Below are 26,301 nucleotides of genomic sequence, written 5' to 3'. Positions count from 1 at the left end.
ACAGATAGATAGAGTGAGGGCGATAGATAGAGTGAGGGGGATAGATAGAGTGAGGGCGATAGATAGATAGAGTGAGGGCGATAGATAGATAGAGTGAGGGCGATATTTATTTATTTATAAAGTTTTATATAGCGCGAACTTGATCCCGAAGGATATCAGAGCGCTTTACAATTTGAGGCAAAGGTAACAAATCAGAACATTAGTCTAACATGGGGAATCTAACATACACCTGGGTGAACTAAGTATGTGCTAGACGATGGAGCACAATGACTCAAGGGGAGCAAAACTCAAACAATCAAGTACAGGAACAACAACCAAAACCAAAAACAATAATCATATACAAGAACACCAATTGACAACATAGTATGTCCGATGTGCCCAGAACTAAATTCTGGACACTCAAAACTCACGCCCTTCATCTCTCAGCACTCCCAACCCATGTTCTGCCTCCTTCCATCTTCTCTCCACACCTGTAGCTTTTTCTGTATTCATGACTGCAAGGCAAGTAGGGATAGATAGAGTGAGGGCGATAGATAGATAGAGTGAGGGCGATAGATAGAGTGAGGGCGATAGATAGAGTGAGGGCGATAGATAGAGTGAGGGCGATAGAGTAATTATGTGGCGTGTAATTATGTGGCACTGAGTGGTATTTGGAGTGTATGTTGCGTTGAGCGCAGTGTAAATATGTAGCATATAATTATGTGGCACTGAGTGGTATTTGGAGTGTATGTTGCATTGAGTGCAGTGTAATTATGTGGCATGTAATTATGTGGCACTGAGTGGTATTTGGAGTGTATGTTGCGTTGAGCGCAGTGTAATTATGTGGCACCGAGTGGTATTATGAGGAGTGTATGTTGTATCCAGTAGAGTGTAATTGTGTGGTGTGTAATTATGTGGCACTGAGTGGTATTGTTTGGAGTGTATGTTGCATTGTAATTATGTAGAATATAATTATGTGGCACTGAGTGGTATTTGGAGTGTATGTTGCATTGAGTGCAGTGTAATTATGTGGCGTGTAATTATGTGGCACTGAGTGGTATTTGGAGTGTATGTTGCATTGAGGGTGCAGTGTGTATGAGGGTGCAGAGTGTGTGAGGGTGCAGAGTGTGTGAGGGTGCAGAGTGTGTGAGGGTGCAGAGTGTGTGAGGGTGCAGAGTGTGAGGGTGTAGTGTGTGATGGCGCAGTGTGCGGCCTGAAGTAGTGTGAGGGCGCAGTGTGTGTGGCCTGAAGTAGTGTGAGGGCGCAGTGTGTGTGGCCTAAAGTAGTGTGAGGGCACAGTGTGCTTGGCCTAAAGTAGTGTGAGGGCGCAGTGTGCGTGGCCTAAAGTAGTGTGAGGGCGCAATGTGTGTGGTGTAAAGTAGTGTGAGGGCGCAGTGTGTGTGTGGCATAAAGTAGTGTGAGGCTGCAGAGTGTGTGAGGGTGCAGAGTGTGTGAGGGTGCAGAGTGTGTGAGGGTGCAGAGTGTGTGTGATCTAAAGTAGTGTGAGGGCGCAGTGTGCGTGGCCTGAAGTAGTGTGAGGGTGCAGTGTGTGAGGGCGCAGTGTGCGTGGCCTGAAGTAGTGTGAGGGTGCAGTGTGTGATGGCGCAGTGTGTGATGGCGCAGTGTGTGTGGCCTGAAGTAGTGTGAGGGTGCAGTGTGTGTGGCCTAAAGTAGTGCAAGTGCGCAGTGTGCTTGGCCTAAAGTAAAGTAGTGTGAGGGCGGAGTGTGTGTGGGTGCAGTGTGCGTGGCCTAAAGTAGTGTGAGGGCGCAGTGTGAGTGGTGTATAGTAGTGTGAGGGCGCAGTGTGTGTGTGGCGTGAAAGAGTGTGAGGGTGCAGAGTGTGTGAGGGAGCAGAGTGTGAGGGCGCAGAGTGTGTGAGGGTGCAGAGTGTGTGTGATCTAAAGTAGTGTGAGGGCGCAGTGTGCGTGGCCTGAAGTAGTGTGAGGGTGCAGTGTGTGAGGGCGCAGTGTGCGTGGCCTGAAGTAGTGTGAGGGTGCAGTGTGTGATGGCGCAGTGTGTGATGGCGCAGTGTGTGTGGCCTGAAGTAGTGTGAGGGTGCAGTGTGTGTGGCCTAAAGTAGTGCAAGTGCGCAGTGTGCTTGGCCTAAAGTAAAGTAGTGTGAGGGCGGAGTGTGTGTGGGTGCAGTGTGCGTGGCCTAAAGTAGTGTGAGGGCGCAGTGTGAGTGGTGTATAGTAGTGTGAGGGCGCAGTGTGTGTGTGGCGTGAAAGAGTGTGAGGGTGCAGAGTGTGTGAGGGAGCAGAGTGTGAGGGCGCAGAGTGTGTGAGGGTGCAGAGTGTGAGGGCGCAGAGTGTGAGGGCGCAGAGTGTGAGGGCGCAGAGTGTGAGGGCGCAGAGTGTGAGGGCGCAGAGTGTGAGGGCGCAGAGTGTGAGGGCGCAGAGTGTGAGGGCGCAGAGTGTAAGGGCGCAGAGTGTGTGGCCTAAAGTAGTGTGAGGGCGCAGAGTGCGTGGCCTAAAGTAGTGTGAGGGCGCAGTGTGTGTGGCCTAAAGTAGTGTGAGGGCGTAGTGTGAGTGGACTAAAGTAGTGTGAGGGCTCAGTGTGTGTGGTGTAAAGTAGTGTGAGGGCGCAGTGTGTGTTGCCTAAAGTAGTGTGAGGGTATAGTGTGCGTGGCCTAAAATAGTGTGAGGGCGCAGTGTGTGTGGTGTAAAGTAGTGTGAGGGCGCAGTGTGTGTGTGTGGTGTAAAGTAGTGTGAGGGTGCACAGTGTGTGAGGGTGCAGTGTGTGAGGGTGCAGAGTGTGTGAGGGTGCAGAGTGTGTGAGGGTGCAGAGTGTGTGAGGGTGCAGAGTGTGTGAGGGTGCAGAGTGTGAGGGTGCAGAGTGTGTGGCCTAAAGTAGTGTGAGGGCGCAGAGTGCGTGGCCTAAAGTAGTGTTAGGGCGCAGTGTGTGCGGCCTAAAGTAGTGTGAGGGCGCAGTGTGTGTTGCCTAAAGTAGTTTGAGGGCGTAGTGTGAGTGGACTAAAGTAGTGGGAGGGCTCAGTGTGTCTGGCCTAAAATAGTGTGAGTGTGCAGTGTGTGAGTGCGCAGTGTGTGTGGCCTAAAGTAGTGGGAGGAAATAGAGGCAGTTTCTCTAGTCTAGAAAGACATGTGGACATCCTGGGATATTTATATTTTACAGCGTGACCGTCAACCGCAGACAGTACATTGTAACAAATGAAGGGCAACATATCAAGAATACAACTGAGGAGGGAGCACTGGGTATTGAGAGGTGGAGGGCTTCTTAGTGTAGAGTAGAAATGGTGCGAGTAATGTAGCCTCCGAGCAGAAAAAAACTCTGGTGGACCACAATACCAACAAGCAAAGCAGTAAAGGGCTTGGGATGGCAAATGGTGATTGATCACTTTCGCGGCCGCTTTGATGTTCAGTGGCCGCGCGGTTCACTGAGAACATCAAAGCGGCCGCGAAAGTGATCAGCAGGCGGACAAATGGTGCTACGCTCCCGGCCCACATGCACTGTACCTGATCTTCACTTTAGGAGCATTTTTGAAAGCCCCACTAAATATCTCGCCAAAGCGATGGCTTAGGCGAGACCTAAAAAGGATGTGTGGCCTCTTGGCTACATGCAGAGACGGAATGGAAACGATGGATTGACCAGAGTGGACAATAGAAAATGGATCGGTAGTATTTCAGGGCCTCTCAGCTGGTGGAAGATGATTTGTTAGCAATGTGGTGCCTGTTAGCAGAGAGTAAAATTGCAATGTAGTTATATATGGCTTGTTAGTGAGGTACAGATGGAGTCGAAGTATTTCAAGGCCTCTTGGCTGACCATAGAGCTTGAATGAGAAGTAAAGCAGGGCCTCTCAGCAGGAGATAAACCTGGAATGGAAGTATGCACGGCCTCTCAGCTGATCGGGAATCAATGCAGAGCCTTTCTGCAGGAGGACGACCTAGAAAGGCAAGTGGTGCAGGGCCTCTCAGCATGAAGCAGTACTGCATTTGGGTGTGGTGTAAGGCCTCAGCTGGAGAAGCGCTGTAATGAGAATGGATGCATGGCCTCTCGAGTGGAGTAGCACTGCATTTGGGAATGGTGCAGAGCCTCTCAGCTGGAGCCCTGCTGCAATGAAGAGCGATGCACGGCCTCTCGAGTGGAGTAGCGCTACATTTGGGAGTTATGCAAGGCCTCTCAGCTGGAGTTGCGCTTAGATGGGAATTGAGGCAGGGCCTCTCAGCTGGATTGCCTAATAGGACGCTGTGCACAAAGGCCTGTCTGTACCTGTGAGTGGCGCGAGGCATGTGAAGGTCTTCACTGAGACAGACACACTAATCAGATCAGGTGACCTCCAGGATCGCGATCCATGCCAGAAACAAAACAAATAAAGAAAACAAGAAGATCCTTCCCTCCGTTTCTGATCTTTTTAGTGGTGACGGGCTGGTCTGTCGGCTCCAGCATCCTCCACTGGATCAGTTGTGCCTCATCCATGCTGTCGAGACTGCCTTGGGAGTGTCCGCTTTAAACCAACTGCTGAGCGTGATGTTGTAGTGGCGGTCATTGTTGGTGCATTATTTCCGCTGCAGTTTGAGGTGGGTGAGCAGTGTCCTGGTCCCGCCTCCCTTGGACTGCGATTTTGAGAAGTTGCAGTTACAGTGCACATGTGTGCACACGTCTTTGCGGCGGCCACGTGAAGTTCAGCATTGAGTCACTGCGTCCGATCTACTGTAAAAACACACGTTACATGTGCCACAGAGCAACCATTTTCATTTGGGTTTGTGAAAGTGAAAGCAATGAACAACACCTAATTAACCAAGCCCCGGAGATACCATGCACGTGCACAATCTGCTGTCCGGGCACGGCAAAGAGGAGACAGGGAGAGAACCAACATGCCTCCCTTCCAATCTAAAGCACACATTTTGACCGCGAGCCAATGAGAAGCAGAGGCGGAGCTTCCACGCCGCTTCCACAAGCAAAGAGACAACAATAGATCTCGCAAGCAAGCAGCGCATGCGCTGCATCGCTAGGCGAGACCTAAAAAGGACCGCCCATTTAATGCATAGTCTATGACTGGACTGCTTGATGAGAATATACCCACCTTGGCTTACTGGGTGGGTGTTGGATTGATATGTATGCAGTGATGAGGATGCCTTTCGGTGGTGTGGTACTGCAGAAGTCCATTCAGACCAGGCCACCCCTCCACAAGGGCAAGTACACAACAACTGCTCAACAGCAGCTGCACCTAGGGCTGCCCCAGAGAAGCTGCAAGCCTCTGTCTGGAGGTCGCATGCTGCTCTAGGAGATGAGCGCACTAGCAATGCCAGGCCAGCACTTGAATTTAGGGATCTAATTTAGAAAAACATTACAAAAACAAACAAAAAACCTGGGTGAAATATTTGAATTGATCTCAAGCCTGATATTACTTGCGCTCCATTCAAGACATTTTCGTGTGCTCATTCTACCACTCCAGAATGAGACTCGGTCTTGCTCCAATCGGAACAGTCCAGCCGAATAGCTAGTCAAGTCCCCTCTAAGCAGGAGCACACAACATCCTGAACCAGCTTGGAGCTTGTTGGCTTCATAGAGGACAGGACCGAAGGCTGGGCCTACCTGCTGAGTTTAGGCCACATGCTTCCTACGCAGTAGGATCCAAGATGCACCTTGATCAGGCCAAATGGGTTAAAACTTGTTTGGGGTTGCGCATGTTCCTGTTTAAAGGTAAAGTGTCTTGGTTGTTTGGGCTGCATCATTCCCATTGGAGCACGATCATGGCGGGCTCTTCTGGACTGAGCTTCCGAGCAACAGTGCTTGGTGAAGGTGCGTTCCCTCTGCATGGCTTCTTTGCATTAGTCAAACAGGTAAAATTAGCTCAGTGCCTTGTAAATCTCTTCAAAATAAGTTTGCATGAAGCTGTACAGTATTCCACGATACAGCATGATTCAAAACAGGTGGAAAAGGACAAAAGTTCCCCCCTCCTATAACTTCAGGATCCCAGCTCAGACTGCATCCCAGTATCGGCATTAATGTGTTACTGCCGCATCTTGAGTTTCTCCTCACCTATTCTGTGTCAGAGTTTAGGTGAAACCCTTAAGAAGTGCTACACCCGGTATGTCTTCTGAGATAGCCAATAAAACCCTTCAATAAGAGAGAAGAGCTTAGGGTCAACTGGCCACGAAAACCCACAGTGGTCAAAACCTAGCATACTCTAGAGGTGTAACAGAGTTACGTATGGCAGCTCCGGGAATAGTCTAACTGCAGAAGTGAGTAAGCTTACTCCCAGTACATAAGGGATACACCCATACCACGATCTAACTTAGAGCCTGGAGCCCATAGAAAAAAGCTTCACACACCCTCTGTCTTTTTCATCACTTCTTGGTCTCCAGTTTGATTGTGACCTAGGCACGGGCGTGCCAAGAACAGGGGATGGTGAGCTTGTCGGCAAGGTGTGCCAGTAGTGATGGCTTTGAAGATAGTGCGGCTGGTTTGGAAGATGGTGCCAACTGGCAAGTGCAACCAGAAGAGTTCCACCAGGGTGGTGATTATCTGCAAGACGAGGGTTTTCCATAATGCACTGGTCTTGAGGCTATTCACCTTGAGTTAGGGATGAGTTCACCTCACACTAAAAGACAGGCTGCTAGTGCAGTCTTTTTTATCTCTTTAATGAGGGGAAAGTCACCGTAGCTAAATAGTATATGAATTGTGGATGCATGTAGAAATTGACTAGAACTGCGGGCTTTGTGAATTAAAATAAATGTCACATAATGTATTGTGTGGGTAACATATTTATATGTATTTTTATGTTTTTTAGATAATTGACTTAACATTGAGAACGATAAAAAAGAGACAACCAAGCATTGGGTCTTGAAAAAGGTGGGGCATATCAGGTAGCACACCGAAACGCATCAACGCTATTGTTTTTATTAAATCCGAGGAAGTTATGTACTGTCATTTGCTAATATTAGCTTGACTTTGTCTCTAGATTCTAATGGATTAATTAGTTTGGATGTTTTTCGAAATGGATCGCTTCACTATGTCTCTTCTTTGTTATGCATTTTAATTTATTATGATCGCTTTGCTTAGGGATTAAGAATGTGTAATTAATTTGTCATTGTGCTTTTAACGGTTTTATTGATTACACAATACATTTTGAATATTTTTTGGCAATTTGAGAGTCGCATTTGCAATGGGTTTATATTTATAATAGGGGAAAACCCCTTTCTGTGGCACGAGTGTGGATGCAGTGGTGTATGAGTTTGGATAACGAATAGTGACAGTAAGTCCAAGGGAAATTTTACTTTACACTGCTTGTAGAATAAGACGCGCAACTCCATTTTTATTTAAAAGGTATGATAAGCAGAATTTGTTGCACAGCGTTGTAATTGGTAACAATGTGTCCATAAATAATACAGCGATTAGGGGAAACAACGTTTTTAGGAGAACCGATAATTTATTTAAACAAAATGTATATTAATTTATTTTTATAGGCTTAAGCTGGAGAATGGGAAGGAAAATAATTTGTCTTTCAATACAAAATGTTATGCTACTTTGTCACTGGATTTTGAGATTAAAGTGTGCAAAGCCAATCCGCTGCATGAATTATTTGTACACATGTGGATTGCAACTTTCCAAACTCAATTCGGGACATTTTGAAGCACGGGATCAGAAACATATTTTATATAGTACTTTTTAGCATTGTAATTCATCCAAAAAGGAAACGGATGCAGCATAATCAATATTTAATGTAGCTTCACAATAGTACTAATTAATGTGTACACGTGATGCTATTACTTTCTTGATTGAGGAGTCATCACAAAATAATTGCAAACACGAGACATTGAACCAAGTGTCACCTCTACTTGTTGAGTATTGTAGATTACTTTTTTATGAGAAAGGACACAAAACAGACTGAAATGATTTTTAAAAAATGAACAGAAGTACAGTGCTTATTGAACATTATGTATAAAACTAGCCACGGAAACAGCGACATACATGCTGGTGTGACATTCTTCGAAACGCAAAGGTCAGCCCTCCATATCTCAACATTCAATCTTAGGTTTGCAGAAGACTTCATGAAAGCTTGCAGAGTTGAGGACTCACCTACACATCGCTTCGCTGTGCTACAGATGCTGTAATACTCAACACCTGTGACCCAAAATCGGTCATCTCTGACCACCCCAACCGCCCAGGAACCATTCAGTGTACTGAAATGGCTTATAAAAGCAGCCCCCGACAACCACCACCAACACTCCAATAAACAAACCAATAAAGAGAAACGAACTCCCCAAAAATTCTGTTATGCATCTAGTCTTCAGTAGAAATCATCACCTCCTCACCACCAATTTTTCTGACCACGTCAAAGCCATTGAATGTAGGTATGGGCGGAAAATCCGTTCCGCTCGTGGATTTTGCGGATTTTCGGGAAATCCGCAATCCGCGAGATTCGCGAATCTCCCGCAAAATCCGCGAGCAGCGGATTTTGCTCGCACTGCTCGCACTGTTCGCGTGAGTTCGCGGCTTCCCAGTACAACTTCGCGCCCCGCGAATAAGTGCTAAATTGCAGAAATACGATCTTAGCAAAACTGAAACTACTTGCCAGGTTCAAAAGTTCAGGCTCATCATTAGTAGCCATTTCCTGTAGTGCTTCCTGAGGGGCCCCTCCAGAGTTCAGTTGCCAGTTGCAACTATTATGTGACCCTGCTCTGAACCTCAGAATAGTTACACATATGCCACAAAGGTCGTGAATTACAGCTAAGGGAGACAAGCAGGAGCCAGGCTGGAAGTTAAAATCCATTAATCAGCCCCTAATTCATTATTGTCAGTTGGGGCAGGGCAGGTGTTGTAACTAATTTTGCAACAATGAAAGCACTTAGCAAGTGCAAAAGATCACTAATCAGGGCGCACTAAGGAAGCAGGTGCCAGCTAAAAAAATATTCTGTGACACATTAATCAGCCCCAAATTAATTCAGGTCACTTGAGGCAGGGAAGGTGTGCTTTGCTTTGCCGAAAATAATGTACACTGGACAACCAGAGGGTGTGGTGATGAAACAGAGGGTGGCATGGGTGGGCCAGAGGGTGGCATGAGTAGTCAGAGAGTGGCAGTGGTGACAGAGAGTGGCAGTGATGAAGAAGAGTGTCCCAAACAGGCTGGACACGTAGAAACAACAAGTTCGCAAAACTTGCGACCCGACAGGTAAGTTCGCAAATTGCGAAATTGTAAAAACCCTCGCGAACTGGCAGAAACACGGGCGAACACAAAAAAAAAAAAATCCGCAAATTCGCGGGAATTCGCGGATTGCGAGTTTGCAAATCCGCAAAATTCGCGAACGCGAGATCCGCAAAATTCGCCCATGCTTAATTGAATGGTCCCAGGAAATGAAATGTCTGCAATGGACCGTGGTTGAGACGTTCCATATATGGTGGCTAGGAGCCGAGCTGCTCAGCAATGCCCACAATGCGTGCCTCTAGCCAGTGACATTCAGTAAGGGAGCTCCAGAACCCTACAGTTGATCCCTGCACGACTGCGCTACTACCACTGTCCTTCTGCATGCAGACGCTCCTCACCTGCTTTCTCCAGACTCATGGTGTCGCAGTCTTGCTCCAGTTTAGAGCCGAGCTTAGAAGTCGACCTCACTCTGGATCTCCTGGGACGTATCGCACACTGGGTCTGCATGAGATGGTGCGAGTTCTCCTTGCTCCTTCCAGTGCTCTGGAGTGTGAAAGTGGCGTCCTGCAGAGCCTGTCAAACACAAAGGCTAAATGTAATAGATGACAGAACAAAATGAGAATTTCCAGGATCCATGCCTTCTGCAATTCAATGCTTGGAAGTACCGGCAACTATTCAAATGTACATAGCGCAGAACCTATTTACGAGATGCAAAAAAACAGGTTGGGTTACTGACACCACATTAGTCAAACATTTTCAAGACCCCACCAACTGAACATCAAAATGAAAGAATCATCAGAAAAAAAAATTTCCTGCCACTCCTTTGTTAAGTATGTTGTGCACAGGTGGTCAATGAAGCCTGTCACATTAAACAATTATTTCAGCAAACACGCTGTCAGAACTAAAAGCTTGATTCCTTGCCTGTAGAAGTAGAAATTCTTTTTAATGGTCTGGAGGCCATCAACTCGAGTGTCTTCTACTTCTCAGTCTTTCAAGTACGCATTGGCCACATTAAAAGATCCAGTCTACACCCTTTCGAAGCTGAGCGGGCATATTAGGAACTTTGTCACCAATGGACACAATGTCTTAGTTCTGAAAGGTACCGCCCCTGTTGGCTCCCTCTGGACGAAGTGTCTCCAGTGTGGAGAAGAACATTAAATAGCACAGCATGACAAGAGTTAAAAACGGATACCGGTGGAGAGTACATCCGTTTATGTCATCAGGGAACGTCTGCACATACATCGCTACTAGTCTGCAGTGACATGATGTATGGGAGAAATCCTGGGATCCCAAGTAAAAGACGATAGGTTTAGGCCTTTTGAATATTTGGGGACCCACGGACCTCGGTGGCAAGGAAAAGATTTGGGTGTCGCTGGGGATGTTAGTAGCTAAACGCAACATTGCAAGGCTGTGGAGAGCGTGCAAGACACCAACGATTACAGCATGGAAGAAAGACCTTGACTGGTGTATTAATGGAACCAACAGTGTACGAATGAAGGGGATGCCCAAGGAAATGGACACAAATATGAGGCAGAGGGAATGAGTACAGGGGAAATATCTGTGAACCTCGACGGGCGGCCCACCAATGGACTCCAGCAGTAGAATAAGAGGGATGTCATCGAACCGTTAGCACAAAGGGGAAAGCTAGAAGGGGGTCGGTCCGAAGATCGTACTACTAGGATTGTCAAGCTCAGTATAATGATGTATAATTCTGTCGGGTTATATTGTTTTGCACTGAATAAAAAGAAATATAATTTTCTTAAACGGATACCGGTGCAGTGCACATTTTTAAATGTTTTAAGTAATTTAAGGTTTAACCATGTGTAAACCTGAAGATATAAAAACAACTATGAACCAATACCATTATGCAGACAAGAAAATACTGTTCAGACGTGTTTTTTGCAGAGCCCAGTATATATCTCAAGTGGGATACACCCAGTCAGAAAGGCACGTGCTTGCTTTTTCTCATCAGAATCCGAATGACTTGCAATGGGACATCCCTTTGTTTTATAGGTCTTCCCACTATAATTAAATGGAAGGCAATATCTGGAAGGTAAACATGCATAAGGTACATTTGCCAGTACAAATGGCCCTCCCTGCATCCTGCACACCACCCATCTTCTAATGTATTGAAAGGAGGACAACAGTACTTCAGCTTGTTCACTGTGCCAGAAGAAACCTTCACACCCTTCCTGGAAAGACTGCGCTTGACAGGGCAACACAAGCCTGCCTGCAGTCCTCTGAAGAGGAGAGGCTTTAAACATCGGTAAGCCTTTGCTTGCTTAATGACTCTAGTGCAAGATGTCGGGCTAGAGGAATCTTATTTCTCACAAAAGGCAGGGATCTTTTAGTGGGCACTGCCTATAGAATCTGCCGGCCTCCTCAAGCAATGCCCTACTGTCTCTCCACTTTAGGAATACACTACGGGCCTCTGATCCTTCGCATCTCTCCACACAGACGGCCTCCCTCGGAGTCCAATCCTTTAACTGAAAAGAGGGGCTAAGGCTCGAGGGCCATCGACCTCGACTATAGATGGTGATCACTGAACCTGGATTTGACACAACTGAAACCAGAGTTACATTTCTGGAGAGTGTTAATACTCTAGTGTCCACATTTGGGTGTAACTAGTCCTTTATCATACAGTGCTTTGATTCCATTACCCCCTCTAGCCTCAACACCGGCTTATTTGGTTGATCTAATTTAAGCTTTAATATTGGAGGCTTTGGTTTCCATTAGGACTTCAATACTGGATCTCACACAGGACATCCCAGACTTGTGCACGTCTTTTCTTCTTTTCTTTGTATTGCTTGCAGCTCAGGAGTCCCCAAGAAAGCGCTCTCCATCCTCCTGCAGCTTGACCCAGCCGAGGCCCGCCACAAGCATTTCTTGGTGTAAACAGTGGTCAGACCCAGCGGTGCCTGCCTCCTCATTCTGTAACACACAATGTGGGCAGGGTGAAAAACTACTGGCCCATCCCTTTCCTCCCCTTCGCGGCCAAAGTCACAGAGAGGCTAGTAAATGCTCAGCTGACTGCCTTCATGGAAGAGAGATCCATCCAAGATGCCTCCCAGTCAGGATTCCGCAGCAATCACAGCACCGAGACCACCCTCCTCGCCGCCACTGACGACATCTGCATGCTACTAGACCAGGGACACGCTGCGGCCCTCACCCTTATAGACCTTTCAGCAGCCTCTGACACCGTCTCACATCGCACCTAGCAGCCAGACTTCATGACGTGGGGATACAGGGAGCCGCCCTCGACTGGATTCAATCTCTACTCTCCGGCAGAACCCAGATGATCACACTCCCTTCCTTTCTCACCAAACCCACTGATATCACTGGGGAGTACCCCAAGGATTGTCGCTTAGCCCAAGGCTTTTCAACATCTACATTGGCCGACTCGCCGCCATCATCAGACAGCATGGACTCAGCATAGTATCCTACACCGACGACACCCAGCTCATCCACTCACTCACGAAGAATCCCAAAGGTACCAGACTCTGCTTCGTGGAAGGAATGAAGGATGTTGCAGCCTGGATGAAAAACAGCTGCTTGGAGCTCAACTCAGAGAAAACTGAGGTCCTCATCCTATGGCCCTGCACCTCCGCCCGGGACAACACCTGGTGGCCATCTGCCGTCGGGAATCCACCCACCCCTACAGACCACGCACAAAACCTCTGCATCATCTTCGACTCCTCCCTCTCCATGAACCGCCAGAACAAACGTCGTCGCTTCCGCCAGTTTCAACTGCCTGCGCATCCTCCGCAAGACCTTCAAATGGATCCCGCCCGACTGCAGAAGGACCGTCACCCACACACTGATGACCAGCAGACTAGACTACGGCAACCCTCTCTACACCGGAATTAACAGAACTCTTATACACAAACTCCAAACCATCCAGAACTTCGCAGCCAAACTCGTCCTCAGGACACCACTCCACGAACACATGACTCAACACCTACGAGACCTCCACAGCTCCCCGTCGAGAAGAGGGTCACCTTCAAACTCCTCACCCACGCCTACAAATCCCTCAACATCAGACCCAAATACCTTAACAAGAGAGTTTCTTTCCATGTTCCCCATAGGAACCTCCGCTCTGCCGACCTCGCCTTGGCAGACGTCCCCTGCATCCGCAGAAACAGAGCAGGAGGGAGAGCCTTCTCCTACATCGCGGCCAAGATATGGAACGAGCTCCTGGTGAACATCTGATGCTCCCCTACCCTGCAAACTTTAAGAAAGGAACTCAAGACCTGGCTCTTCGACTGATCTAGAGCTGCACCCTCCACCCAGCGCCTTGAGACCCTCATGGATGAGTAGTGTGCTTTATAAACCCCTGATTGATTGGTGCCCATGCTCACACAGGGTCAGACCCAGCTGGCACTGATCAGCAGGACAGTGAATTATTACCTTGTATTGGTCAACAATAGCAGACACCCAGACCTGTCGCTACGTGTGCTTTGACAATTTTATTTACAGAACTTGACATTTACAACAGCATTTGTGTCTGACAATATTATGTTAGCGCAAGTTTGCAGTAGGCCCTACATAAGGCAGCAAAACGACTGTTTACTTGTTATGAGTTCCTGCTTTATACAGACCTTTTATTTTTTTGAGTACATGCTTAATTGCCACCTTAGTTCTTTGTCTCAGAGCTCGGCATGAAGTGAAACTTTTCATTCCTGCACTGTAACAGCTAGGAGGTAAAGCTTCACCTATATAAAGTTCCAGTTCCACAATAACAGGGTTCCAACCAAATATAAATTGTATTCATATTTTCGATACTTCTCATGAAAACATCAAGTGTAGCTAAATGTTGTCATTTGTTCAACAAAGGGTTCGAATGAGAGGTGCCCCCAATAGCTCCAAAGAAATGCTATGGAAGAAGGGTATATTATTATCTCTCCTGATTTGAGAATGGGAAGAGAAGCAGATGCTGTGGGATAAGAGCCCCACTGGGTCCGGCAGCCAGGAGGGACACAGGGGCAACACGCAACTTGGCAACACGTCTGCATAGTACATAATGACGCAAGGGCAACATGGAGGTTTAAACCCATTAATTAAGAATGTGCGATGACCAATGTTTGAGGTTTATAGCCAAAAATTAATTATCAAGTTAGGCATTATTATGATGATAACCCCCAATACATTGGATACATATCAAGATACAAAAATATTAAACACCAATTTTTATAACATCAAGTTTCGTGGGTGTACTTATTGAGGAATAAGGACACTCTGTTCCTTACTTACACACTGGCAAAGCTTTCGGATACCCCACAGCTCCCTATCTTTAGGAGTACAGACTTAAGGACGGGATGGGATGTACCTGGCCATTTTCTTAGCTCTGCACATGACAAGACCATGCACAAAGCTCTAGGGGTAGGGGTGGCCAAAGGAAATCTACCTGGTGTGACTTCTAAAAAGTGGGGGTTCACATAAGTCCCAGCACTGGTGGTGTTGCCTAGCAAGGACCGGATTCACAACATGACCTGCTCCATTACAGTGACTCTCCCCACAAGCGGATCTGAAGTGCCTCCAGCTGTCACCTGGCAGAGCCTTTGTTTGGAGCACAGCTAGGCACCGACACGCAGAACAAGGGACCATGGAGTATCTGGGGAATGGTGGTCATACACTTACCTACTGTTACCTCGCCCACCAAAGATATAGAAGGTCACAACTTAGCGTATTTTCCATGTCCTTCGACTCTAGTTTCATTCTCCACTGCTAAAGGTCGAGCTCATGATGAGTACGCAAAGAGTCAGGAAAGGACAGACGAATCACTCTCCTTCAAAACATTGAGAAATCACTCATTGTAAATGCCACAGTGTAAACTCTGAATTTGGTGGGGCCTCCATACTACCTCAAAACGATTTCCTCTGTCCATGCTCAACATATCCCCCGAAAAGGATTCTTGGTAAGCATCAGCAATGGGAGAGAAAGTAAACTTAAGTCAAAATACCAAGCTGCGAGCAATGCTTCTACCATACTAAGAGTTAGTATTTTAAAGACTGGACGTAGTGAAATTAGTCTGTGCTGAAAGAAAAATGAATTTACAAAGGTATTCACTCAACCTCCTATGGATCCCACTGAAGTACTCAATATAGAAATTTATATTTCCGAGTAAAATCATTAACATATTCCTAGACCCCCAGCTTCTTCAATTGGTACCCTCAAACTAGGATGCAAGCATTGGCAAAGTCCAACCTGGAGGCAACTAAGGCTCCAACAAATAGAGTGATAGTGGAAATGGAGAACTTTTCAGAGTTGTTTTATATAACCACTCTTTAATATTACAACCACCAAGGAGTTCTCTCCTAGGTGCTGTGCAGAAATGTGCATTTCAAGCAATAGTAATTTGATGGCCAAAAGCATAGATATTAAAGGCTTGCAGTAGGTGGATTTAAAGAGGCCCTGGGTCTGAAATTGTCACCCATGGCAAGGTTAGGTTATGTTTTAATGTTATTTTCCAGTTTTATAAACCATGGCTGCACCATAAGGTGGAAAAGTATTTTACTCTGGGCGCCAGATCAAATGCACAAGAAAAACAAGTGAGTACAAAGAGTAAATTGCTTGTAAATGCACGGGGGGGGGGGGGGGGGGGAGTCACATGGATCAAAGAGCAAAAGAGACAGAACCTTAAGAATCACTGGATGGTTATTCATACATTTTTAATGGGAGATGTGCGGTCTGAATAGTTTTTACAAGACAGGAAAGAACATGGAGCTATCAAATCACCTAAATAGGAGTTCTATTCTGATGTTCCGGTACCTCAGAAGGTTTAATGTTGTGCTTGAGAGCTAAAGGAATTTAGCGCTCTATGTAAATTGAGAATCTGATAGATACCGCTTTCTGCAGATTACTCGCCTTAAGAACATCCTCCCAGGTGTCAAGACTAGCCAACAAAACATTCTTCCCCAGCAGTATATCTCCATCTCCTCCAATATGCATGCTGATGTCAGTTCCAGTTTTTCTGTGCCTCATTTTTCTCTACTTCATCAATGACTAGGTCCTCCGCAAGTTTCAGGTTTGCCGCAAGCAGAAAGATGTCTTTGCCCGTTTCACATGGCATCTGCATGTGGTGACTTCGATCCGATGAAGATGCCATGGCCTCTGACTTATGTTTCCTGATGCATCCGAAGACCTACTAGAGTGGAAGGCCAAGTTCTATTTAGATAAGACACGCAGGAAGGCGCTAAAAGGCACCCCTTCTCATAGAAGTACGTCTCCTGGGAAAGAACAATCTCAACAGCTTTCTGACAAAAAAGCTTAAGAAATGTCACAGAAGAGAAATACTCTTCTTCCTTAATGAACCTAGCCCATTCAGGGCATTATTCGAAATCATAGCAATTTTCTACAATTCCAGGCTCTTCCATATCTTAGGAGCACAAGTCCATTGCTAGATATTACTGCCCCACAGCCCAAGCCATGACAGATACTTTGCAAGGAGCGTGCAGAATGACTTGCTTGGTAAACTGGAAACACTCATTCCCACTTCAACAATGATAATCTTTGGTAGGAACATAATCTTCATCAAATTCCTGACGACCAACTCCTTCTCATAAATCCGTGCTGAGCATAAGATCCAAGGGCGTGAAAACGTTTTATGTGCTGTTCTGGCCGCTGTCACCAACATATCCTGTTCCTGTCCATGCCTCGCAGAGGAGCAGAACTGACCTCAGCATTCAGGTTGATGCCTATTATACACTGGTGTTATATCCGGCGGGCAGTTGCAGTTAAGAAGCACGGTGCACTCTGGCAGCACCAAAAAGGTACTGCTTCGGAGGTTATTCTCAAGGTGAGGAATTTGCAGGAAAATTACGTATCCACAGGGAATATTGTTACAAAAGGTAAGCAACTTAATTTGCTTCGGAGTTCCTTGACCTGCTGAACTAGTGAGCAATACCGATAGGTAAGGCAGTATCTTTAATCAAGTAATTTTATATGTAAGATAGCAAATCTTGAATTCGATTCTGGCTTCAATTTGAAGCCACATTATGAATCAGTGTTGGCATGAAGAGTTCACATTTTTTACGGATGGCCTAAGGGGCCAATTGAGGACCACTTTTAGTAACAACATGGGTATTCTCGCTTATATGGAATTTACATACTCGAGCTAGGAAGCTATAAGGACTTAGGCTTCAATTGAGATTACTTTTTTTAATTGACTTAGTGTAGCGATAGCAGTTCACCTATTTTACTGTATGTGAGCCCAGAGGAAGGTGGAATCAAGTGTAGAGCCCGGTGAGGTCATCAAAGGAGACAAATAGAAAAAACATTCACCTTTAATACATCAAGAAGTGACGGGAGAACTGTGTTTTTTAATCAATCACTCAAAGATAACATAGATGCAGCAGCACCAAACAGAACTGCTCTCAAGAACCACAGGCTGAGATTAACAAGAGTCTGGGAGGAAGGACAAGGCGGAGAATTCTAAAGTAAACCATTAGGAATATTCTGTCATGAATCTCCAATGAAACCCATTTACCAGAAGTGGACTGACACAGCAGGAGCACACACTTGTTAAACTTTACCTGGACACGGTGACTGAGGTTGTTTGTTATGAAGAAGTCACACCAGTCCAGGGACTTGCACTGGATCAGTGCCCCAGATGGGGCTGAGGGAAACTGAATAACTGCTCCCTCGTCTTCGTCACTGGTCACTTCTTCTGAACCACTCGCTGTCAAAGAAAAGAGATGAAGTGAGTAAAAGTGTTTTCAGGCTGTCTTTGCACACTCCACACGTGTCCCAGTCTAGGTAGAAAGGTTCATTTCACCAAAATCAATAGGATGCAAACCCACCCCCAATAGCTCACACAAACATATGTCCACTTCAGATGCAACAGCATGACACAAAATCCATCCCAAGTAGAGCAGCATTTTTACTGGGGGGGGGGGGGGGGGGGGGGGGGGCGGGTGAAACCGAAAGGTTAGCATAGAATGATCATTACAGTCCCTTACAACGCAATCTTCAAAAAGACTGGATGCAATTTCTATTTGAGTAAGCGCCATTTCAAGGGAAGCCAGTACATTACAAATGAATCTTTTTTCCATAGAGTTCACGGAACAGATTCACAGAGAGCCCACAGAGATGCATCCAGTTTCATCCAGAAGACCCTGTGCTCAACAGCAGGGGTAAGGGGGATCTCTGCCTCTGGAGTCCACCTGTCCACAAACATTCTCGTTGGACAGATATGAAGAGATCACAGCAAACGTCTCCCAGGCTTTCATTCAGATCAATGCTCTTTGGACATCATGGAATCATTGGATGTCAACCCGTTTACCACAGTTCCTTTGATTGTGTAGTAAGTGCCTGGAAGCAGGTAACTCGTTCAATCACTGGAGATTCAGAATTGAAGAGAGGAAGCTCAAAGGCATGGCAGGCGAGCTCGAATGGAGTCCAGCTGCACGGAAAGTGCTGTCAGTCTTTCCCCTTTAGAAAGTCCAAAACAAAAACTTGTCCCGAACAGAAGCATTTTCACATAGGAATATTACAAACGCCAATGTGCTCACTGTGCTACCCTGCGCCTAGAGGTTTATCCTATCTAGGCTTAGACACCACCTTTAGATAACCCACCATCACGCTAACAAACTAACTAGACAGTGTTCCACTTAGGGATTTCAGTGACCACATACCTTTATTTTATTTGTGAGTTCGCGGTAGGCAACTGTGCTAATTTATTTAAGGTTTTAGTCTTTACTTTTGGCTTCGTAATAAACATTTTATACATGTTTAGGTTTTGTTCTGCTTATGTTCGGAGTACTTATCATGGTGTAGATTTTACGAACCTTTACTTTTAGCTGGAGGTCCTGGTTCTTATTTGTTGGATTTAATCAGACTGCTAACTGTACTGTCCATCTCAAACTTCTAGCAGAGATCATTTTCCATTGTCCTGCTACCATAAGGCGACTAACAGCTGTTTGGATGCAAATTGTTATCTTCTTTGGATTCAGTGCTTGCCTCCAAAGAAACCCTTCCCATTACTGGAACCGGAGTATAAAGTCAATTTCCTTCCGAGAAATGTAAGGGTTTTGGGTCTTTCTGACCCCCCCCCCCCCCCCCCCCACCCCCCCCGCCCCCCACACTTGATCAATTTGCAGCGGGAAAAATGGAGATGGGAGTTTATAATTCAACCCTTAGGTATGGCCGTTGTGGGGCAAATTTGTCAAAGTGTTTACCTTCCTTCGCCTTGCAGCCACCGAGAAAGAATGAGGTACCCCCCTAGACCTTCCCTTATGAAATAACACCCCCTCGCTGCCCAAAGATGGGTTTCTTTCTTCTTCCCTCGCTTGCCTTGCCTACAAGCTGAGAAGGGAAAGCTGTGCTCTCTTCCCATCTCAATCAGATTCAATGGACGAAAGTATTATTTTTATTTTCACATGTGCTGTCCAGCACTGCTGGCCTTGGATAGAGGCGAGGGCGTCGATATTGGCTACCCTGCTACATGCCTTTTCCATGGGTTGTGGGGAGGGGTATTTCTTCTGAAAAATCTTCAGGACATCTCATGGCCAGATGGTAGGTTATATGCCTTGCACAGGGGGGCGGGGGGGTGAGGGTATCTTCTGGCTTCCAGACCTCTCCCTGCATTACCCAAGAATGACAGTTGGATTTATTTCCACCTGTTTGGGCCAAAAGCAATAGGAGAGATAATGTTGCCCTCACGCCACTCCGTGCCTTAGACTGGAGATCCTGCACATACATACAAAGAAACAAGATACCTCGCACAGCAGTCCTGGCCCTTTTCCTTCACCCTCACATTAATTATGGTGAAGGGGGCCTGGTACAGTGGACAGTTATTTTCGCAATTAGGAAACAGGACAGAGGAACAACCATTATCCCTCCTGCCCTTACTTCACCTCCAAGGCAAACAGGGCACCAGGGTTGTGGTCAGCTGTTGGCCGTTTACAAAAGAAAAAAAATGCCTTGCCTATGGCTATGGCTGGATGGCGTAAAAATAAGGAGGGGAAGGCGGCAAAAAGGCACACCTTTAAAAGAAAAATGCATCCCATCCCCACAGCCCTCCCCCAAAGAGAAAATATATGTCCACTTTTTGGAAAGCTGTGGGAGGGAGAGAAAGAAGGAGTTTTGAAAGAAAGAGTGAAAGAAGGAAGAATGAATGAATGATGGGCTGGATGAATGAGTGTGTGGATGAATGAGAGGTTTAAGGGATGAGTGAATGATAGGATGGACAGGTGAAAGGATGGCAAAGTAAAGGGATGGGTGGATGAGTGAGTGAATGGATAGGTGAATGGACAGATGAACGTACAGCAGGTTAAAGGGATAGATGGCGAGTGAATGGATAGGTGAATGAGCAGGTGAAAGGATGGTACAGTCAAGGGGTGGATGGATGGCTAGGTGGATAGACAGGTGAAAGGGTCTCAGAGTAAAAGGATGGCTAGTGTACGGTCAGGTGAAAGGATGTCAGTGTAAAGGGATGGATGGATTGATAAATGAAAGATGGATGGATGAGAGTGACTGGATAGGCGGATGGACAGTGATGGTTAGCAGAGTAAAGTGATGGATGAATGAGTGGGTGAAAAGATGAGTGGATGGATGGCAGAGCCGACTGGTGGATGGATGGATAGCAGGGTGGATGGATGGATAGCAGGGTAGGTGGTTTATGATTTGATGGATGAATGGCAGGGTGGCTGCATCTATGCCAAACTGGTTGGATGGGTGGCAAAATAAAGGGATGGTAGAGTGGACGGATGACAGACTGTAGAGATGGATGGATAGAATGTCTAGATGGATGGCAGAGTGGATGGAGGCATAGATGGCACAGTGGATGGAGGGATGGATGGAAGAGTGGATGGATCACTGTGTGGCAGAGAGGATGGATGGCAGAGTGGATGGATGGGATAGGGAAAGATTTCATGATAGATTAAAAAAGAATGAATGGATGACAGAATGTTAGGTAAAATAATGAATATCAGCAGGAGGATAGATAGATAGATGAATAGATAGATAGATGCATGGATGGAAAACACAAGAAGCTGTTCTAGGGATTAGGCTCACTTGCTTGGTGGCATCAGTCCTTTAGTTTAAAGTGGGGGCTATTTTGATTTTCTGGCTACTCCCTTGCCCGCCAGTATCGAATGCGGCACAAGAAAAGTAGGACAGTATAATAAAATAACACCACTCATCCAACCCGGCCACATTAACGAGCCAGTCCACATGAAAAAAGCGAAGTACCCCTACCTCTAGATCTTAAAGATCTCCTGCGCAAGCATGAGTGAGAGTTAGCATACCGAAGGTAAAGCTGAACTCAACAGACCCCCACATGAGCAAAAAGTCCCTAATTGGGTGCCAGCTATACAACGGCAAGCATCATCACCCTCTGTGAAAACACCTGGGCACCAATTAAGGGGTGCTACAAGCAAACCCTGACCACCATCCAGGGCACTCTCGAACTCTGCAACAGAAGCACCGAGATGGCACAACTTGCTAGCAAGACTTAACAAATAGTTTCAAGGCAACCAAAAGAACAGATGGGGTGTAAATAGGTCTCTACTACTCTAGCCAGGGGCCAGGGCAAAATGCTCTCCCCGGCGACTACGTCATGGTGGGGCATTCCCAGAGGAAAGAAGGTTTGGCGCTGAGGTGGAAGGGGCCACCAAAGGTGCTCCTTGCCACCCGTACCGCTGTAAAGGTCGTTGGCCAAAAGAACAGGATTCACACCAATCGCTGCCACCGAGTGTGCTTACCCGCGCCTTACGATCAATGGGTTCTTGATGGCAGTGGGGACTCGGAGGGGGAACAGGTGCCTGTTTTGTCCCCTTCTCAGATGCCCAGCTAACGTGGACCCAAACGGAGGAAGAGAATGTTGCAGTGTTGAATGCAGCAGTGCCCCCTATTTCCGAGCTACTCAGGAGCACCGCTCTGTTGGTCCATCTGTGCTTGAGTCCCAGCCCATGGCCCCTCTGTGTCTGAGCCCCTTTTTTCGGACCCTTCTGTGCCTGGACTAGCTAGATACAATCTGCGCCCCGACTGAAGTACAGTGCGACAAAGGAAATGTCAGATTAGCAGGGACGGACACGATAAGTTAGGCTACAGTAGAATAGGGAGAGGCGAAATTGGTGCACTGTTCAGACACTAGACAGGATAAATAGAGAGTGCTCCCCTGGAAGGGCGTACATCATCCTGAGCAATGTGGGATTTCTTCAGAAGAACTGGGATCGCCTAGCTCCAACGCTGGTGCTCAACAGCACCAACGTTGATGAACAATAGGAGTCTAGCAGTGAAACTCAGAAAGACACTGGGAACATTTGCCCCTTCTTGTTTTCTTGTCATCGGCTCTATTGCATTTCTTTTCCTCTGGTTACAATGTATCCATGTGATCGCCCCTTTATTGAGGAGGAACAGCCATTTGCAGCACCCCGTTTGGGGCGGAATGAGTCTGGTTGGTCCAGTTGGTCAACAAAGAGTAAAATAGTTTTCATGGTGATTGTTCTGATTGCCCCGATAGCAGTACTTGGAAAAGTACTGTTCCTTGAGGAAAAATATCCTGTGCATTCTTTGATTGGTACAACGCCTGTTCCCCCTGAACACGTTTGTTACTTTGTCCCCACAAAAAGGTGAACACAGAAAGACATATATAGATAATGTATTTTTACAAATTCTTCACCAGGTGCCTGATACCTCAAATGTTACTAATTGTTGGATCTGTGGACTGCTCCCCTCCGTTAAGCATAAGAACAATATCTTGCTATCTATGCCATTCTTTTATCTTGGGAGCTGCGAAGCCTGGTTTGAATTGTTTACTATGGTATACATTCTTTATTGTTCTTGTACTATGAATATGACATCTGCGGATTATCACACAGTGTTAGAATATATACGTGTACACCATGGATTTACACCAGGAGAACAAATGACCCCTGATACACTGTTTCCGATGGCTTGCATGAACGTATATGAGAGAAAAATGTCACATGGCTTCAAAATGAAATGTTGAATTTCCAGGGGTATAATATCACTGAATACGTTCGCTTGTTTCAAATGTGCAATATTCCTCAGGATGAGTCCATGCCGGTGTCCATGGTCAACACAACAGCTGGTTTTTGTCTTCAAGGGTTTGGGAAGGTGAAAGTGAGTGAGAGTAATTGCAGCTATACATATACATTGATCAAGAGTAGTAGCCTGCCTTTGCTCCCATCGCATATTATCTACTTTGTTTGTGGATCTCAAGCTTATGTTTGGCTTCCTTGGGGATGGTCAGGTGGAGAAGTGTGGCTCAATGGTTAGAGCGGCAGACCCTGATGCAGAAGTCTGGCTCGGGACCAGGGTTCAATTCCCGCCTCGGTGGGTCTTGGGCTCAGTTTCCTCGGACCTCATAATTCTTGCCTCGGTGCCTATTCTAATCATGAGTCCCACTCTGGGCAATAGCTTGCTTAATCTCCACAACGGCCCCAACAACGCTAGGATGCCTGGCCTCACCTTGGGGGTGCCCAGGAGTGGGCACTTCACAGGGAAAGGTCAGGAAGGGTTCCTTAGTGGTATTCGTACAAGCGCCGATATGCCTCCAGGTAGTCGTGCGCTATACAAATAGGTAATTATCATTATCATTATGTTACCTCTCTTTCCTCCTTCCCCCAGTGTACATAGCCCCGACCAATTATCAAATGGATCTTACAGCGTAGAGTGCCCATCTGTTCCGGATTAGAAGGGTCATTAATACAGAAGATATAGATCAGACAGACACTACTCTGCACACGGATGCTATGAAGGCTATGATACCCTTTTGGGGCCCTATGTCCAATAGCTTTAATATTCGTCGGCTCACCGGAGTGGTAGAAGGTGTCATTAATACCACGGCAGGAATTTTGATCAATATCACAGCTGAGCTCCAGGCTACGAGGCTTGTTGCTCTACAGAACCAGATGGTGTTAGACGTCATCCTTGCTGACCGGGGAGGGGCCTGTTGCATCATTGGCAGCAGTTGCGTGTACATCCCAGACCACGCCCCTAATGTATACGCTGTTATACAGAAGTTGCATAGGCTCGCATCCGACATCCACCAAGAGAATTGTACTTGGACTCTCTCTGGTTGGTTCTGGGGTCTACTAACATTCGGGGGTGGAAGATTCTTATCTTTCTGGTAGCAATTGCGGGTATCATTTTTACATGTTGCCTATGCGTACATTGCCTTCCTGCTAGGTGTGCTTACTGTGTTGGAAAAATGACACCCACACCGAAGACACCAGTACATGATACTAAGCCTACAGCTATGATGATGCAGGCTGTCCAAGACCTAATGTCAATAGATGAAGGTATTTTTGAATAATGTGTGTATTAACATGTGATAGTGGTCTTCCTACTTTGCAAGAAGTTATTTGTTTCCTAATACTAGACAAAATTGTTAGCAAATGCTAAAAGGAGGGTCTGTTGGACTGAAAATGTGTCTGATTGACTCCTTTTGGCATTGTGCAATTTAAATAAGCCTTTGCACCACCATTTTTTATTCAGCCGCCATTTTGTGTCATGATCGAAACTAAGCTTCTGTTTCATACTGCCTGCCTCCGCAGAAAGCAGCCTCAATTGTTTCTCTTTTTTTCTCCAAGGTTGAGCTTCGCTGCACTAATTAATAGATCGTTCTGTCAATGTATACCTTTTCCAGTAGATAGGTCTGGTCCCACTCTCAGAGAGGCGGGCACGGGCAGAGTAACCTTGAAACTAAGATAGCATGTACCTAGTCTCAGGATCGTAGCTCATACTTCTGTACCTCCTTTGTTCATCAGCTCCCAGACTGGAAAATTCCCGTCTGGGGGAGTCTTCAGGGGTATTGGAAATGTACTTTATGCTCTACCATGTTGTCTAGAGTTAGTCCCTCTGCAGCAATCGGAGGAGGCTGGTCAGACCAGACTCTGCTTGAGCGCATACTAATAAATAACTTTGGTTTGTATTCTCTACTGTCTGACCGTCTCTTTATTTGTATGGAAGGCTGAGAGGTGGTCACTGGTGACCCGGGTGGCCCTAATCGGGTCACTTCCTTCAGTGGCAGATATTTTTGCATGCAGATTGGCTAAAAGGGCCACAATACTCGGGTCAACCCCCAATTTGCTAATCAGAGCCCAAAGTTTCACCCGGCTGACCCAATCAAACGCAGAGGTAAAGTCAAAAAATGCTAAAATGCAAAGATTCAGACCTGGCAACTGCATACTTGTTTATAATTAGGTGAAGCATCAGGCGATGATCTAAAGTGGACCTCCCCAATCTAAAATCATATTGGAAGTCGCTCATAATGCTATTCTCCTCTGCCCATTACCACAGACTATTTAGAATTACCCTACCCAGGACCTTTACCACTGCATCTATTAGGGATATTGGGCAATAGCATTGTGAATTGTCCTTGTCAACATTCTTTAAAATCGGGACAATCATGGCTTTGGACCAGGAGGGCAACATCCCCTCCCGGGCAGCCACATTTAGCACCGGTGTTAGGAGTGGGGCACAAACCTCCACATCAGCCTTGAACAAGTCAGGCGGAAAACCGTCAGGCCCCAGAACCTGGTTACCTGACAAGGCCAAAATGCCCTGCGTGACCTCATCTAAAGTAAAAACTACTTGGGAGCAGGCTCTGGCCTCTGCAGCCAGTTTTGTGTCACCCCACAGTCTCCCTGGTTATAGACTCCTTTAAAAGTGGCCGAACCACTGCTGTTCGGAGATATGATGGCATATTACTTGACCAGAATCATCAGTGAAACAGGGCCTGTTAACCACTTCCCAAAAAGAGAACTATTCTTAGTCTTGCATGCTTGACATAGGTCCTCCCATGCTAACTCTCACATGTTATACTGGTAGGCAGATTGGACCTGCTTATAAGCCCGCCTGCAGCTTGTTATCAGAAACCTATCCCTTGGTGTCTGCTTGAGAGTAGTAATACAAAATATATGAATGGTTGGAACACTCAATACATTGTAAAGAGAAGAAACAAGTATATATGAGTCTGCCTTCAAATTATGTTCGAGTTTATACAGCCTTTTATTCCTCCTCAAGGGACGAAAACAGGGGTACAGGCAAAACAGTGGTGTGCCAAGTGCATAGACAAGCAACCAACACGTGTTTCGTCACAGAGGACTTTCTCAAGGCTGATCTAATCATGTGGATCAAATAGGCCAATTGACCTTTTTGCAGAGAGTACAAGGTTTAGAATATTCTTATTGTCCAATGAGTTCCCGAATAATATGGGCTATGTAAATGTAGGTAAAGGTGTTGTTTAT

The 26,301-nt window shown here is 46.3% G+C and overlaps 1 protein-coding gene across 7 annotated transcripts in view; it reads right to left on the bottom strand.

Moving 5' to 3' along the window:
• KIFC3 (kinesin family member C3) overlaps window positions 1-26,301 on the bottom strand; it is a 422,885-nt gene that overhangs the window by 99,543 nt on the left and 297,041 nt on the right. For all 7 annotated transcript variants that reach the window (XM_086945003.1, XM_086944997.1, XM_086944996.1 and 4 more), the window contains 2 exons: window positions 17,617-17,762; window positions 9,484-9,658 (listed from right to left, as the gene is read on the bottom strand). In XM_086945003.1, coding sequence (XP_086801129.1) covers window positions 9,484-9,592 — 109 coding nt within the window. In that variant the 5' untranslated portion in view covers window positions 9,593-9,658; window positions 17,617-17,762. The remainder of the gene's footprint in view (window positions 1-9,483; window positions 9,659-17,616; window positions 17,763-26,301) is intronic.

The sequence above is a fragment of the Lissotriton vulgaris genome, chromosome 12, assembly GCF_964263255.1.
Source record: "Lissotriton vulgaris chromosome 12, aLisVul1.2, whole genome shotgun sequence".
NCBI classification, from domain to species: Eukaryota; Metazoa; Chordata; class Amphibia; order Caudata; family Salamandridae; genus Lissotriton; species Lissotriton vulgaris.
This window is presented reverse-complemented; position numbering and strand designations above follow the sequence as displayed.